The 14,072-nt window shown below is 36.2% G+C and overlaps 1 protein-coding gene across 2 annotated transcripts in view; it reads left to right on the forward strand.

The window, feature by feature from the left end:
- The window catches only part of LOC123710272 (reversion-inducing cysteine-rich protein with Kazal motifs), a 34,359-nt gene extending 20,672 nt beyond the window's left edge, over positions 1 to 13,687 (forward strand). The window contains exons 4-18 of one of the 2 annotated variants that reach the window (XM_045662073.1): positions 1,556 to 1,639; positions 2,254 to 2,290; positions 2,917 to 3,099; positions 3,970 to 4,149; positions 4,551 to 4,777; positions 5,682 to 5,814; positions 6,697 to 6,838; positions 7,004 to 7,115; positions 7,562 to 7,721; positions 8,252 to 8,404; positions 8,983 to 9,162; positions 10,280 to 10,454; positions 11,160 to 11,305; positions 11,499 to 11,638; positions 12,511 to 13,687. In XM_045662073.1, the coding sequence (XP_045518029.1) occupies positions 1,556 to 1,639; positions 2,254 to 2,290; positions 2,917 to 3,099; positions 3,970 to 4,149; positions 4,551 to 4,777; positions 5,682 to 5,814; positions 6,697 to 6,838; positions 7,004 to 7,115; positions 7,562 to 7,721; positions 8,252 to 8,404; positions 8,983 to 9,162; positions 10,280 to 10,454; positions 11,160 to 11,305; positions 11,499 to 11,638; positions 12,511 to 13,143 (2,685 nt within the window). In that variant the 3' untranslated portion in view covers positions 13,144 to 13,687. The remainder of the gene's footprint in view (positions 1 to 1,555; positions 1,640 to 2,253; positions 2,291 to 2,916; positions 3,100 to 3,969; positions 4,150 to 4,550; positions 4,778 to 5,681; positions 5,815 to 6,696; positions 6,839 to 7,003; positions 7,116 to 7,561; positions 7,722 to 8,251; positions 8,405 to 8,982; positions 9,163 to 10,279; positions 10,455 to 11,159; positions 11,306 to 11,498; positions 11,639 to 12,510) is intronic. The other variant, XM_045662082.1, reaches the window with a different exon arrangement.
- The last annotated feature ends 385 nt before the right edge of the window (positions 13,688 to 14,072 follow it).

Consider the following 14,072-nt stretch of genomic DNA (forward strand, 5'->3'; position numbering starts at 1 on the left):
TGGGCGGTATCACTTAACATCAGATGAACCTCCCGCCCGTTTGCCCACTATTTTATATAAAAAAATATATAACAAAGTTCTAGAAACCTCTTTCCCATTAGACTGATTTCCAAAATATTCCCGTCAATGTGAATTAGTACGTCTTCTTTTGATTACTATAACGTGTCGATAACATTCTAGCATGTGTTTATATCGCCCTAAACACATAACGTTCGTTTTATTACAGTTTCTAAGTATCTTGCGTGATTTATTACGCAAGAGTTATATTTTATATAGATTACTTATTGCTAAATGTAGCATGAGTTAAGATGAAGCTTTTAGAATTAATAATACTATTGGTTAGAATACATAGAGCACACAAATATATTCTAAACGAGTTATTGCCAATTAATCGCGATTTTTTTATTCCGAACCAATTCGATTTAGGGTCCTGCAAGATAAGAGCGTTACAATTCCTAAAAAGTAAGGAGTATCACCTAGCGTCAATGCGGTAGAAGATGCAGAGTGACCCCACATCTCTACGCAACGCCAAGGGATTGGTCGTCCACGATTCGAACCGTTCTTTGTTCAATGTACGGTCAAGGAGAGGAAGCTTGTAGTGAGAACAGTACTCCAAGTGACACACCAAGCTTCTTGGAGGCTTTCCCTTCAAATGACAGCGAAACTGAACGTCGTTGTCAACGTCACGTATTCCGATGCTGGCTTGGCTTTTAGATGAGTAGCTTATGATTAAAACGTAACGTATCTGAAATCGAGTTAATCGGATTATCGGAACGAATCGAAAAAAATAATTTGTTTACCTTGTGCCCTTCAAACTCCCAACCGATTTCGATAGATATTGGTATAAATAGAAAAAAAGGATATTTCAAACTAAACTAACCTAACTAGCTCTACATAAACCGTGTACACTAAGCTTTACAATATCTATATGATTTAGATTTCTGATCTCAGATTCATATCCTCCATTAACCTACTTACATGTATGAGTGTTGTTACAACTAAATCAACAAACTATTTCAAAGTGCTAATACGCTTAGTATAATCATATAGAGTATATGATATATTCAAGATTTGATGATTTGATGTTTTGGAGATTTGGCAGAAAATTAAAAATATACGCTGACCTGTAAATTCCTATGGCCGGTAAAAGACTTTGAGCGAAGATAAAGTTGCAGCCCCTTATCTACAGTCTATTATTATAGTAATTCTCGGGGGGCGCTATTAAAGATAGCACAGAAGAGTGTGATGGTGATGGGCGACCTACATAAAATACAAAATACAAATAAAAACCTTTCATAAAATTTGTGTTTATATATGTAGGATCCGTCTTTAGTAAATTTTTGAAAATGCTACAACTTCTATCCCGAACAGTTAATTACAAGGCGATGCGCGGCAGGCATTTCTTTTAACAGATAATGTGATTATTGCAATGATAGTCTTTGCATTTGCTCATTCGTAACTGCAAATAACATGCCATATATAGACTACTATATAAGTTTTCTTTTATATTAGTGTTTCTGGATAACATGAGTACCATCTCTATCTTATTTTCCAGATGTCGCTGGTGGAAATTGCATCGGACTCCGCTATGAGGGAAGAAAGAATCCAGAATATTTATAAATTTTGTACGCCGCAACTGGTATGTTGTTTTTAATTTTATTACAACTAATATAAAAAGGACTTTTAAATCTTTAAATGATGATATTCTGAGTAGAATTGGCTTACTGGCTTAAGCGTGACTCTCATCCCTGCGGTCGTGGGTTCGATCCCTGGCTGTGCACCAATGGACTATTATATAGATTTATTTAACATTCGCTCGAACGGTAAAGGAAAATATACTTAGACTAAAAAGTCGACACAGTTTGGCACAGGAGGCTGAACGGAGCTATTAGACAAATGATCCTGAAAAAGATACAGACATCTGAATCCCAGACCTAAAAAGTAAGACCTAGCGCCACTGCATTATTTATCCATTTTTTTAAATCTTTAAACCCAAATTATTATAAAGTTTATCATTTCTCCTATTATACCGTCGAGGTACATCGGCAAGTTCTATAAAAGAATAATTTCCTTACAATGTAATGTGAGATAACTCATTCCGAATGCGGTATAATATGTCTTAGCATATTGTCTTCAAACCTCCTTTATCGTCAATAAACCGCCTATGCTCATTGTATTGTAATTGGGGAGGCTTACACATGTCTTAGAATACGCCTATATCGAGTTACATCTGATAAAAGCCTTTTTTTACAGATAGACTTCTGGATATGCATGAACCAAACAATACAAGGTGAGTTTTTAATACCTAAGGATAATTACAATGTATATGTTATATTATAATCTACCTATTTATAATTTCAAACGCTTGTAAAGTCAAACATGTGGGTGCATTCTTTTAGCACTTCTTCGACTGTTTTTATATTATTAACATATTCTTTTAACAGTTACCTAACTTCTAAATTAAGTTTCGTTAGGGTATATCTTAAACATTGCAAAGTATACCAATTTTTATCTTAACAAAAAACAGTGTTAGCATAGTGGCTTAAGCGTGCAGTCCTCTTGCCTGAGATCGTGCGTTCGAATCACGGCTGTGATGGAATGAAATTGTCTTACTATGAGCGCAATTACCACTTGCTAATATGAAGGCAAACATCGAGAGGTAACCCGAAGTCACAGAAGGCTGGTCGTACTTAACTTTAAAAATTTAAAATAAAGAGTGTTGAAGAAATGAATTCTATCTAAGCCCAAGACTCATTTAGGGTTGTAGCGCCACGGGATTATTATTATCGTTCATCTTAAGGAAGCTGTTGCCTTATCTTTTAGTTTGTTTCTGTGTGAACTTAGCTAGAAGCCTTACAGGATTTTGTTGTATTTTTTGTAACGTTTCTTTTTGACACTATAATGCAATTCTTTCAGAGGTGGTATCAGGGTCTGGATGGTGGGGCCGTGCATGCTGTTCATTAGGCCACTCGCCCTGGTGCCGTCGCGCTTGCGCCACAGCTTCTGATGCCAGTGCTCTGTCCACTGCCTGTCGCCGCTCAGATGAAATTGCGTTTTTCGATTGTGTCCAGAAACAACAAGAGGCTCAGTGGTGTTGTTGTAAGTCTATTTATAGTGCTTATTCGTAGATTTCGGCATTAACAATATAATACAACCTAGATAAAGAAATACAAATGTGCAAATTTAATATATTACAAGTTTGTAATTGTTACTATTGGTGACGATCGACGACGACGGTGATCAATACTGGCTGCAGCATCTTACGCCTGAAGACATGAAGACTGTTAAATAGATCTGCTTATATTTAATGCATATAGAGGGGCATTACAATTTACAACCAATGTTGGTCGCCCAAACTTAAAAAAGTACTGATATGTTTCTTGTGTTCCTCTCTAAGAGGAAGTTCACTAGACCTTAACATTTTATTATTTGCATATTTATTTTATCATATAGGTTTATATATAAAATGTTTGAAGATTTGTACCGAGTCATTGGTAGAAATGTTTATAAGGTTTAGTGTCCGGTGCATGGTTCTGAATATGACATGGCTACTGTCTGCCTTGGTATCTATCTGCTGTAACTGCATAACGATTTTAAACAATGCATGTTTTAGATTTTCGTAATTACAAAAAAAATATTGTAATTGCAGTTGTTCTCGCAGTAAATCTAAAAAAAAAAAAACAGTTAGGTATAGGGAAAAAGCTTACCAAAGTTTTATTTTACTAGGCCCTGTTTATTTTAATTGCGAGTAGTACAGTACGGTATACTCTCTCGTGTAGCAATTTATTTGAATGTTTATATTTACTAAATATTAGTTAAAATAAACTTTAGTTTCCTCTTCACAATATTGCATTTCACATAATAAATTGACACAATTGACAATCTTTGTGATAGCCTATAATAGGACTATAGATGTCAGGATAACAGGTCAGCAGACAACAAAAAATAAACACGTTATATCTTTAACAGCTCAAACCCAATCGCTAAGCTGTCATGAAGCCTGCTCACGTGCTTTATGGCGTGTGGGTCAGACACGGGCCAACATTTCTGACCGTGACCGCGCTGTTGAAGCTTGTGATCAATCGCCACCACTGTTACGATGCCTCTCAGAATTAACAGCATCAACTGTACATACTGACACGTCTAAATGTAAGTACTTTGCGCTTATAATAAGGTTAAATATTACCTTTTGGTAATATTATTATCACAGATTATATTGATTCCCGTCCGACTGTTTTTTTTAGTAAAGGGGTCAATGAACTACCTATGAGATGGCAAAAGTGCATAGAAAACCATGGTTCATACTTTGATTAATTAAATGTATTATATTTAAAAATATTCGATTTTTTGTTTCTCCCATACAAAACGCCAATTTCATATGTAAGGACCGATAAGGAAGGAAGAATATATATGACACCTAGCCGAATTATAGTACCGCGATAACCAAAATTAATACCGTTTGACTCAATATTATTTATCGTGTCGACATAATAATTATTACTTTCAGCTACTTTTGCTATATTAATAAAGGTATAACATAAATATTCCAGATCTGCCATGCTGCCACGAGTCTCCTAGTACAGAATGCAGAAGTACTTGCGAATCCGTGCTGCGGAGAACCGGGGAGTCCCAGGAAATAGCCGAGGCCCTATCACAAGAATGTGGGGCACCCGCCATTCACGACAACATGTGGCAATGCTTTTTAAGAAAGGACGCACCACCAGATACTAAAGATGTTATTCCACACGATGTTGCCAAGTTGCATTGCTGTCAAAAAGTAATTGTTCCTAAAGTTATCGTCATTTAATAAATAAAGAAGATATGTGATCGCTGAATGGCAATAGGCATTCTCTACCTGACAATGCGTACTTGAAAAGTTCAATAACACAGAAAAATACTTAATAAATAATAATTAATAAATTAATAATAAATGAATCAATACAAAATGATTGTCATCTATAAAAATGAATTTCCCTTGGTCACGGCTGTTAGTAACGGCAACGATTTCGCTAAATCTTTTTATGTTGTGTTTTTTATTGCCAGGAGATGGTTCTTATGAAAGAAAAAATTAAGAAAATTGCGCGGAAAAATTAGAAAAGTTCAGAATAAATTTTGTTAGTATAGCAAATTTTTGTCGCCTGTTCTCATGTGGGAATACCAACAAAACTATTTATGTGCGCGCCAGACAAAACAAACAAAGAATAATCATAAAGCATTAGAATAATAAACACTTTATTTCTGAAATATTTTTGTTTAATTACACCAATTTGAAATTAACATTCATAGTTAAGACAGGACAACGTCGGTCGGATCCGCAAGTAACTTATAATTTCAACAAACATGTATTCATGCCATCAATCGACGAATTAGACAAGCATAAAAATTTGTATGTCTGATTGCTCATTACATCGCCTTGTACCGTGGGCGTCTCTTATTTTCCGTATTTTATTATACATTTATTATGTAGATTTTCTTTAAACGCTCTGATATAAGGATGATTATTCACGCTCTTCAATTTAAAAAACCAAATCTATGTTTACTTGAATTATTTATATTTCTTGAAGAAATTGCAATATACTTTTCAGAACGCCTTAAAATTTATAAATATCACTAATTGTCAGTTAACAAAATTATACCGAAATCACTATAAAAATAACTTAATACAAGTTATTACATTTCAGGGAGCAACAATAAATTGCAGAAGACTTTGTTTCAATACATTCAACTCGGGGTGGCAAAACAATTGGCAGAAATTTTATACGGAATGTTTGGGTGATCCTCAAGAGACAGAATTGGCTGAGTGTATCGAAGAGGGTGAGTTATATATAGAGGATATATACGTAGTTAGATAATTAATATTGTGACCATTTCCATAAAATCGATTTGAATGATAGTGTACGCCCGTCGCAAATTATTTTTGTCTAAGCCTCACGGTATCGTTACGAAAGCAATGTGATGCCGCTTAAAGATATCTTCCCTTCTTCCCTTTACAGATGTCTCTCTAGTGAACATGTCAGCAGTAAATTTCTTTTTCCATCTGTAGGTCATTATAGCTTCACAACATTAGGTATGGAAACCTTCCTACGAATATTCATGTTCTCCATCTCCTATATTCCATCCTGTTCAACCCTAAAACTCCTTCCTATCACAAAAATGATTTCAAATTTTTGGGAGCCCATAACTATAGCTTACGCTCTTCCAAAAACTATTCCCTTGAAATTCCATCTTATCCCCAACTATCGCCTTTCTTTGCCATTCCTTTAAGGAAGATTTCCTTCCTCTGCAGTTAGACTATGGAATTCACTTCCCGTCCCTATTCGCTTAGCTCCTTCTCTATCTTCTTACTAACTACTAACTGAAGTGAGACTTATCTTAAATTATCGTGATTCATCTGCACTTTTTAATTTTTATTTTTCCTGTCATCCAGTATCAGTTTAGTTTATTTTTGTTCCTGTTTAGTTTCTTCTTTATAACTATATGTAATATGTATTTTTGCACTTCTTGCCTACCTTATGTAATTGATTTTTTTTTTCTTTACTCACAGTGGTTGCTTGGAAGAGATCGCTCGTAAGCGATAAGGCCGCCAGTTGCTCTTCTTTTCATTTAATTATGTTCAATTTTTACATTGTAGTGTAACGAAGTGTTAATAAATAAGTATTAAGCCTCCTTTTTAAAGTCGTTTTTTTTAATTTATAGTTGAGGCCCCATGCTCGCTGGGTTGTGCGGGTCTGACATACTGCAGTCAGCTGAACAACCGACCAGCTACTTTGTTCCGGTCTTGTTCCGCTCAGGCAGACCTTGATGCGCACTTGGCCGTGGCTGAACAGAAGGGGTCTGGGTAAGAGTTATCATTCAGTTCAGTAGAGTATGAAATTTACTTTGAATCCTTCAATCACATGATCGTGGGACAGTTTTTAATAAATTAAAAATTTAGAACATGATAAATTTACGTTTTATATTGTAGGATACATATGCACATATATATACGAATATTTTATTTCAGCTATGTAACAGTAGCGGGAGTCCAGTTGCCCTTAAAGAATTCGTCTCAGTGTACGGCGGACGTTTGGAAGAGCGTCGCCTGCGCACTGCACGTAAAACCGTGTACGGCCAAGGTATTAAATGAAATTCAGGTTTACTGGGACATATTTAGTTAGAAATAATTAATATTCACTGGCAACAAAGCTGCTGTCAAAGCTGTCTAATGAAATCTAGTCTCAAGAGCTGTTAAATCAAATGTAGAAATTCTGTCTATGGGCATTTTTTTGTACGGGTCAGGAGGCTCCCCTGATGTTAAGTTATACAGCCGCCCATGGACACTCAATGCTCGCGAGTGGCTTGCCGGCCTTTAATCACGATCGATATCCATCGATTTATAGTAGAATTGCTATCTAATTCCACTCTACCTAAAGTACTCTTTTATCTCTTTCTATTCAATTGTATTCACGCTGTGATGAAAAGAGACAAACGAATTCTTTATCTTAGACGTGGCGACATGTTTTTTTATTATTAGTTGATTTTTTAGTTTTAGGTATTTAATTATATCATTGTCAATATCCAGGGTCATAGCAGCCTCCTATGTATGGACGACTGCCTGAAGTTAGTCTCGTCGTGCGTTGAATGGTCTCGCGCGCCCTTGTCTGCGCCCGCCCTTTGCGCGAGACTCGCTCCGAGACACGAGAACGCACCTTGTGTTTCTCTCACGGACTTCATGGCGCCTAGTAATTATTTTATTTTTACTCAGCAGTGATAATATTTTATTTATCAAGGACCATATAACGAGTTTCATCTATGTCATCATTTCTCTTTAAATTAATACATAATTTTCTTTACTCACAGTGGTTGCCTGGAAGAGATCGTTCGAAAGCGATAAGGCAGCCAGTTGCCCTCCTTTTGAATTAATTATGTTCAATTTTTTTATATTGTAGTGTAACGAAGTGTTAATAAATAAAATAATATAGCATACGCGCATAGAACCTTATAATACTCTCAGCAAAATACTTACAGGAAAAAAATAAAATATCCTTTTTTGAAATTGGTTAAAAATAGACAGCAACATGAATTACGGAATACTTTCCTGGTTTTTTTTTATGAAGATCCGTAGCCAAGAGTAACATTGCTGCGTTTGTTTCACATTGCGTGTGTCTATTCGAAAGTGCTTTGACTGGCAATCGAACCCGGAAATTCGAATATTATATATAAAGAGTCGCCAACAAAACCGTATGCGTAGGATAATAGTCAATCATTTCAGGTCAAGAACCTCCCTTACTATCAGCGGGTGAAGCAGTGCGATCTCCGTGCGCAGGCGCACCTTGCAATTCCTCGCAAGTGTGTGCGCTAAACAGAAGTTGTGTCTCGAGCGACTCCTGCGCACGATTCACCTGTCTTGAAGGATGTCCTTTAGGTTTGTTTGATTTAAAAAAAAAATATTTTAACATTACAAATAAACACTTTTAGTTTAAATTATAACGTGCAGCGGGTTCAAGGGTTAATATCACTTTTAATCACAATCTACTTAACCACAAATCACATAGACCGAATTCGGTGCAATTCACCACAATGTTCCACTGAAAACCCAATCAAAATTGTTCAAAATCAAAATGGCGCCTCGACCCCACTCGAGGCATATTCTCGGCTCTGAGAGGTCATGATTCTAAATTATGAAATGTTATAATAACAAAAGTCGCATCAAATTAAATCATGATTCGTAAAATAATTAGAAGGAATCTCAATTATTAACCAAAGTAACAATAATAAACGGTCAATTGACTCGATCAGAACATTTTCTTATAATCCGAGCATTCCCTGACATATATTATAAGCCTCCCTCAATTACCTATATGCGGGTGTCTATAGCCGGCGATACCTGCCCTTTTTTGTCCCGTCCCCCCTCTTCTTTGCTCCCCCTGTGCCTTAAAAGGAGATAGTAACAGTACCTTTGTTTAAATCGATTTTTTGGATAAGGATTTCGTCATATTACAGGTGACGGAAGCCCGTACGTAGTGCCTATAGGGTCGTGGGTTCGAGTCCCGATGCCGTGCGCAGCTCAGAAAGTATGCATCAAAGTCTGCCGTTGCTCCAGCCGAGGTCTCACCAACTGCCAACCGCTGCCCAGCGTTGCTTTGGATAATTGCCGGCTACACGATAAAATTGTTAAGCATGGTAAATATTGTAACACTATTTACAGACATATTGGATGTCTGTAAATTAAAATAAAAATATTAAATATTATATTCCAGAGCTAAACTCTTATAACAAAGGAATATCGTAAAATCTCATCTGATCTCATCCATCATCCAAATTCGAACATTTTAAGGTCTATCTTATATATATATATATATATATATATATATATATATAATCGTGCGCAGGAGTCGCTCGAGACACAACTTCTGTTTAGCGCACACACTTGCGAGGAATTGCAAGGTGCGCCTGCGCACGGAGATCGCACTGCTTCACCCGCTGATAGTAAGGGAGGTTCTTGACCTGAAATGATTGACTATTATCCTACGCATACGATTTTGTTGGCGACTCTTTATATATAATTTATGTGTTTCGACATCCAAGCTGCGTTTCATCGGAAGTCGAGGCAGAATACGAAATTTCACCCGTATCAGGTCGTTCCACAACAGCGGTTTTTAACCAGCTGAAGTATTTCCGAACCAATTCGACTTGGGGTCCTTCAAGAGAAGGCAAGGGGCTGCGGTATCACTTAACATTAGGTGAGCCTTTTGCTCGTTTACCTCCAGCTATATAAAAAATAGAAGATGCGAAGAAATGGCAATTGATGAAGTATCTGGAAATCTCATTTAAGATTTATCTCTGAACTTTGCTTGTTTTATATTTCGGTTTTAAATTTATACTTCTGATCTAAGTATAAATTTAATAATTTAAATCTTTGAACCATATTTTAATTCGTATCTGAAGACAAAAGCTCGTCTTGAGCGTTCTTTGACAGGAAATTGTTTGACAGCTCTTAAGAGTTAAGTTTGATTGACGTTCTAGAATACGTGTAATTTTTAGCCTCGTATATATGCCGTTATATATATTATGGTATATAATAATTAATATATATAAGGGCTTTCAAATCTCTCCAAAATGTTGACAAATTATCATAATATATAGATAATTATAAAAGGGGAATTTTCCCCTTCACGTAAAGATAATTCTCTTGGACATTTGTATCTTACCTATGTGCCAAACGTGGACATCCAACATAAAAATAAATTTTAACTAAGAAGCGTACTAAAAATAAGAGAATTATAAAACTATTTTCAAGGTGAGAAATACTACATGGAGTGCAATCCTTGTCGCTGCGCTTGCGGCGAGCGCGTGTGCGGCCGACGCGCGTGTGGACGAGCGGCTCTACTCACGGGACTGCCTTGCAATTGCCCGCCGCATCATTTGCCCGTCACCACCCCGGGACGACTCTACCCCAACGCTTGTCTTGCTAAGTAATAATCTGTATTGTTGGAATTAGATAACATTTGAATATATTTGACTTTCTTTTGTGTGTCGGCTTAAAATCGGTTTAATTATTCATATTATTATGCTTGTGTTCAAGGTGTTTGACACGAAAACCAACTAAAAATCGATTATATTTTGTTTGTCCAAACATATTTTGATATTTGTAAATATCTTGCATATTTCTATTAGAGCATTAGGCAAGGCTGGTGGCAGTGAAGTCTAATGAGAGTTTATTGCTTAATGCCAAACACATGCACGTTTAAGGACTGAATCACTTGGAATTGCCTTCGCTTAGGAGTGCCCATAAGTACTTCTTATAAGTGGCCTTGTGGCATTGGAGTAAATAGCCTTGTACACCTAGGAGTCCATTGCCAAAATGAGTGCCGTCTTTCTCTAGCCACAGCACACTCAACGACTTTATGTCACTCACTTGCCTCCGTCAATATTTCAGCCATTTTGGAGCGAACAGGCATCGCTAGGGACGATGTGCTTGTTTCATAGGAGAATTTGACTGGTTGGTCTCGGATGCTAATTGTGTGAATACGTTATCACCGCCCGGAACTTACAAAATATTTATTTTTCATACTGTCAAATACAACCCTCATTCAGTAACACTGTTAATGCCTGAATTCATGTATTTCAATCAAAGTCATCAAATTTTGTATTCATTATTGAGTTTTAAACAATGACAGATGCGCAGGCGCAACGGACGGTGAGATAGAGTTCGGTGCGCGGGCGCCGTGCGCAAACGCGGCTTGTCCACGAAGACACGTGTGCCTTCCCGCCACTTCTGTTTGTCTCTCACGCTTGCAACTCGATTGTCCTCAATATACTTGTGGTATGTAGTGTTAACATTTATAGTTTAATTATAAGATTATATCTTTATCTTAATTTAAGAGAATGAAATGTCTTCCTCACAACGGGCTTGAGATTAATTCAAAAATAATATTACTCAAATAAAAATTCGTCTGTATTGAACACAGTGCCTATTTATATACAAAACACACAATAATAAATCGCAAATTTTTCAGTGAACATAACCCATTGCCATAGTCAGCCATCATCGCCCGTCTGTGACACAGACGGACATACACACACGAATCCGTGTCATCTCGTCATGAGTGGGAGGAAATTGGCCTATTGGGGACATTGTCTGCAAGGATGTTCCGCGGTAAATATATATTTTCTAAACTTAACCTTTATTAAACCATATAGACTTATATGTCCCCAACAGCTTTTTCTATAATTTATGGATACATTTTTAATTTACTCTATTAAAAATATACTAAATTAAACTCTTTAAGTTATATTTTTTTAAGATCTGTCAATCTATAATGACGTAACAGAATTCTTAATACAACCAAAAAAGACAGCTGGTTTATTCCACGCTTACCGAATAAGTATCGCAATATAGCGAGGAAATGTTGCCAGCGTTAACGGTACACTGCCACAGGCACCAAATTTTTTAAAATTATTTTTATCAATTTTTAATTATTTTTATAATTACTATGTAAGTTAAGAAAATTGTATATACTGTATCTTTGATTGTTATATAACAAAATAGGTAAATCAGTTTTCTTCCCGCACAATAGTTTGTGTAGAGATGGAGTCAGAATCTTAATGTTGAAGAGATTTATTATTAACACGCATTAGGTATTTGGTAAATATACGTCCAGATTACGTATGTGAAGGCGATCTCTTACAGGCAACTCCAGTAAGGAGATAAGTACTAAAGTGTAAAAAGTTCATATTACATATTTACAGATAAGAATATAGATTTATACAAGCACAAATCCAAAATATAAAAATAAAAAATTTATTCTAATCTTAAGAGTCATGAGTTACAATCACAAAAAAAGTCGGCTAAAAGCTGTTGCAGAAAAGTCGTTAGAGGTAGCTTGGTACCAGGGACCGTATTCCATAACCGATTTACATTTCTGTTTATTTAAAAAAAACCAAAAGTTTTCACTGCAGACTCAAAACATACCGAACTCACATGAAATGTACCCCTGACAAAACATTAAATAAATTATCCGTTTGCAGAGTGGCACAGTGTGTGGAGTTAACGGAGTCACCTACACATCAGAATGTGCGGCTTGGGCTGAACACGTGAGCGTTGACTACTTCGGCCCTTGCTTCGCGGTCGGACCCATCTCCGATACAATGGAACCCAAGTGCCAATTAGACAGAATCCTTTGTCCGCCCTTAAAAAAGCAGTTCTGCCTCGGCTTCACGGCGCCCGGGGCTTGCTGCCCAAAATGCGGTGGCGCCCTCCGAATACTATATTCAAAGAAACAGATCGATAGAGCGCTCTACGGCACGAACATCTCGGCCTCGGTCATTAATCTGAAGAATGTCCTCTCGTCCTTGGAGCGACACGTCAAAGTTTCAGAATGCGCGTTAAGAGGGTACTTAACGATAGAGATGGAAATATTTGTGACGGTAGAATCGATTTTAAAACGCCCGACGGATTTGCAGTTGAAAGTTTGCGTTTTGGAAGCTGAGAAAATCGCCGATCTCATTAACCGGGACAGTGCGTTGATAACGAGTGATTTAGGGTTAAGTGCATTATCGTATGCTTTAACTGTTCACACTGTTCCCACTCAAGGAGTTGGAAGATTATCCATATCTCTTGTTACCTTAGCAATTTCGTTTATAAGTGTTGTATTGAGATAAATCTCGCTTTGTAAATGTAATGTATAATATGTAAATATAGATTGTGTAATTAAAAAACATGCTTTGGTTTGCTTTACGAAAGGCGCTTGAGAGTGCTAAGTACGAAGTGCCATCTTAGTTATAACTGTAACTTCATATATTTACTTGTTAAATGTTTTTTTTTCTATTCAATAGTGCGGGTACTTCTACAGCGCGCATTTTTATATAGGAGGGTACCTACTAAATCGCCTTCATTTTTGCCCCCATTTCAACTGAAACGGTGAAAAAAATTACATTTTTGCCAACCTACAAAAATCGGCCCGGCAAAATATTTCGAGAATTAAATAAAAACCCTCACATACGGATTTTTTATCAGCTATGTTTAATACATATTAATATAGACAATATAGTGTAACTTATAAGTATTGCTATCAGACTGATATAAGCATTTGTAACCATTTACAAAAGACAAAGTAGTCCTTATACCAAATATGTTTATAATTTGTTATTTTGTTAAAGCGAATGTTTATAAAATTGTGTATTTTAAAAGATATTTATAGTGCCGATAAATAAACAAATTTGAGTATCACTTGTTTTATTTTATCTTTGTGACTTCTGATTTGTCTTAAACTTTGCGTTGCTTGTGGATGTAGCGTTGACTTATAATCTAGTAATTGGATTCTAAGCACTCCCAAAGGAGAATTTTGCCAACAACTTGACAAAGTAGGTACATATGTGCACGTTCAGACACGTAATACACAACTGAAATAACTTGCTCATATCATATCAAACTTATCTTAATTTAAAGGTAAAAACGAAAATATCTTGAAGTGTCGTGGCTACTTCGACTTAAATATCGTAGGCCATATCATACCAGTTCAAACTATTAAACAGTTTTTTTTAAGAAATCAACTTGTATCTTACACACTGTTTAACTGTATGTTAATATT

Source organism: Pieris brassicae, chromosome 1 (genome assembly GCF_905147105.1).
Source record: "Pieris brassicae chromosome 1, ilPieBrab1.1, whole genome shotgun sequence".
Taxonomy (NCBI): domain Eukaryota; kingdom Metazoa; phylum Arthropoda; class Insecta; order Lepidoptera; family Pieridae; genus Pieris; species Pieris brassicae.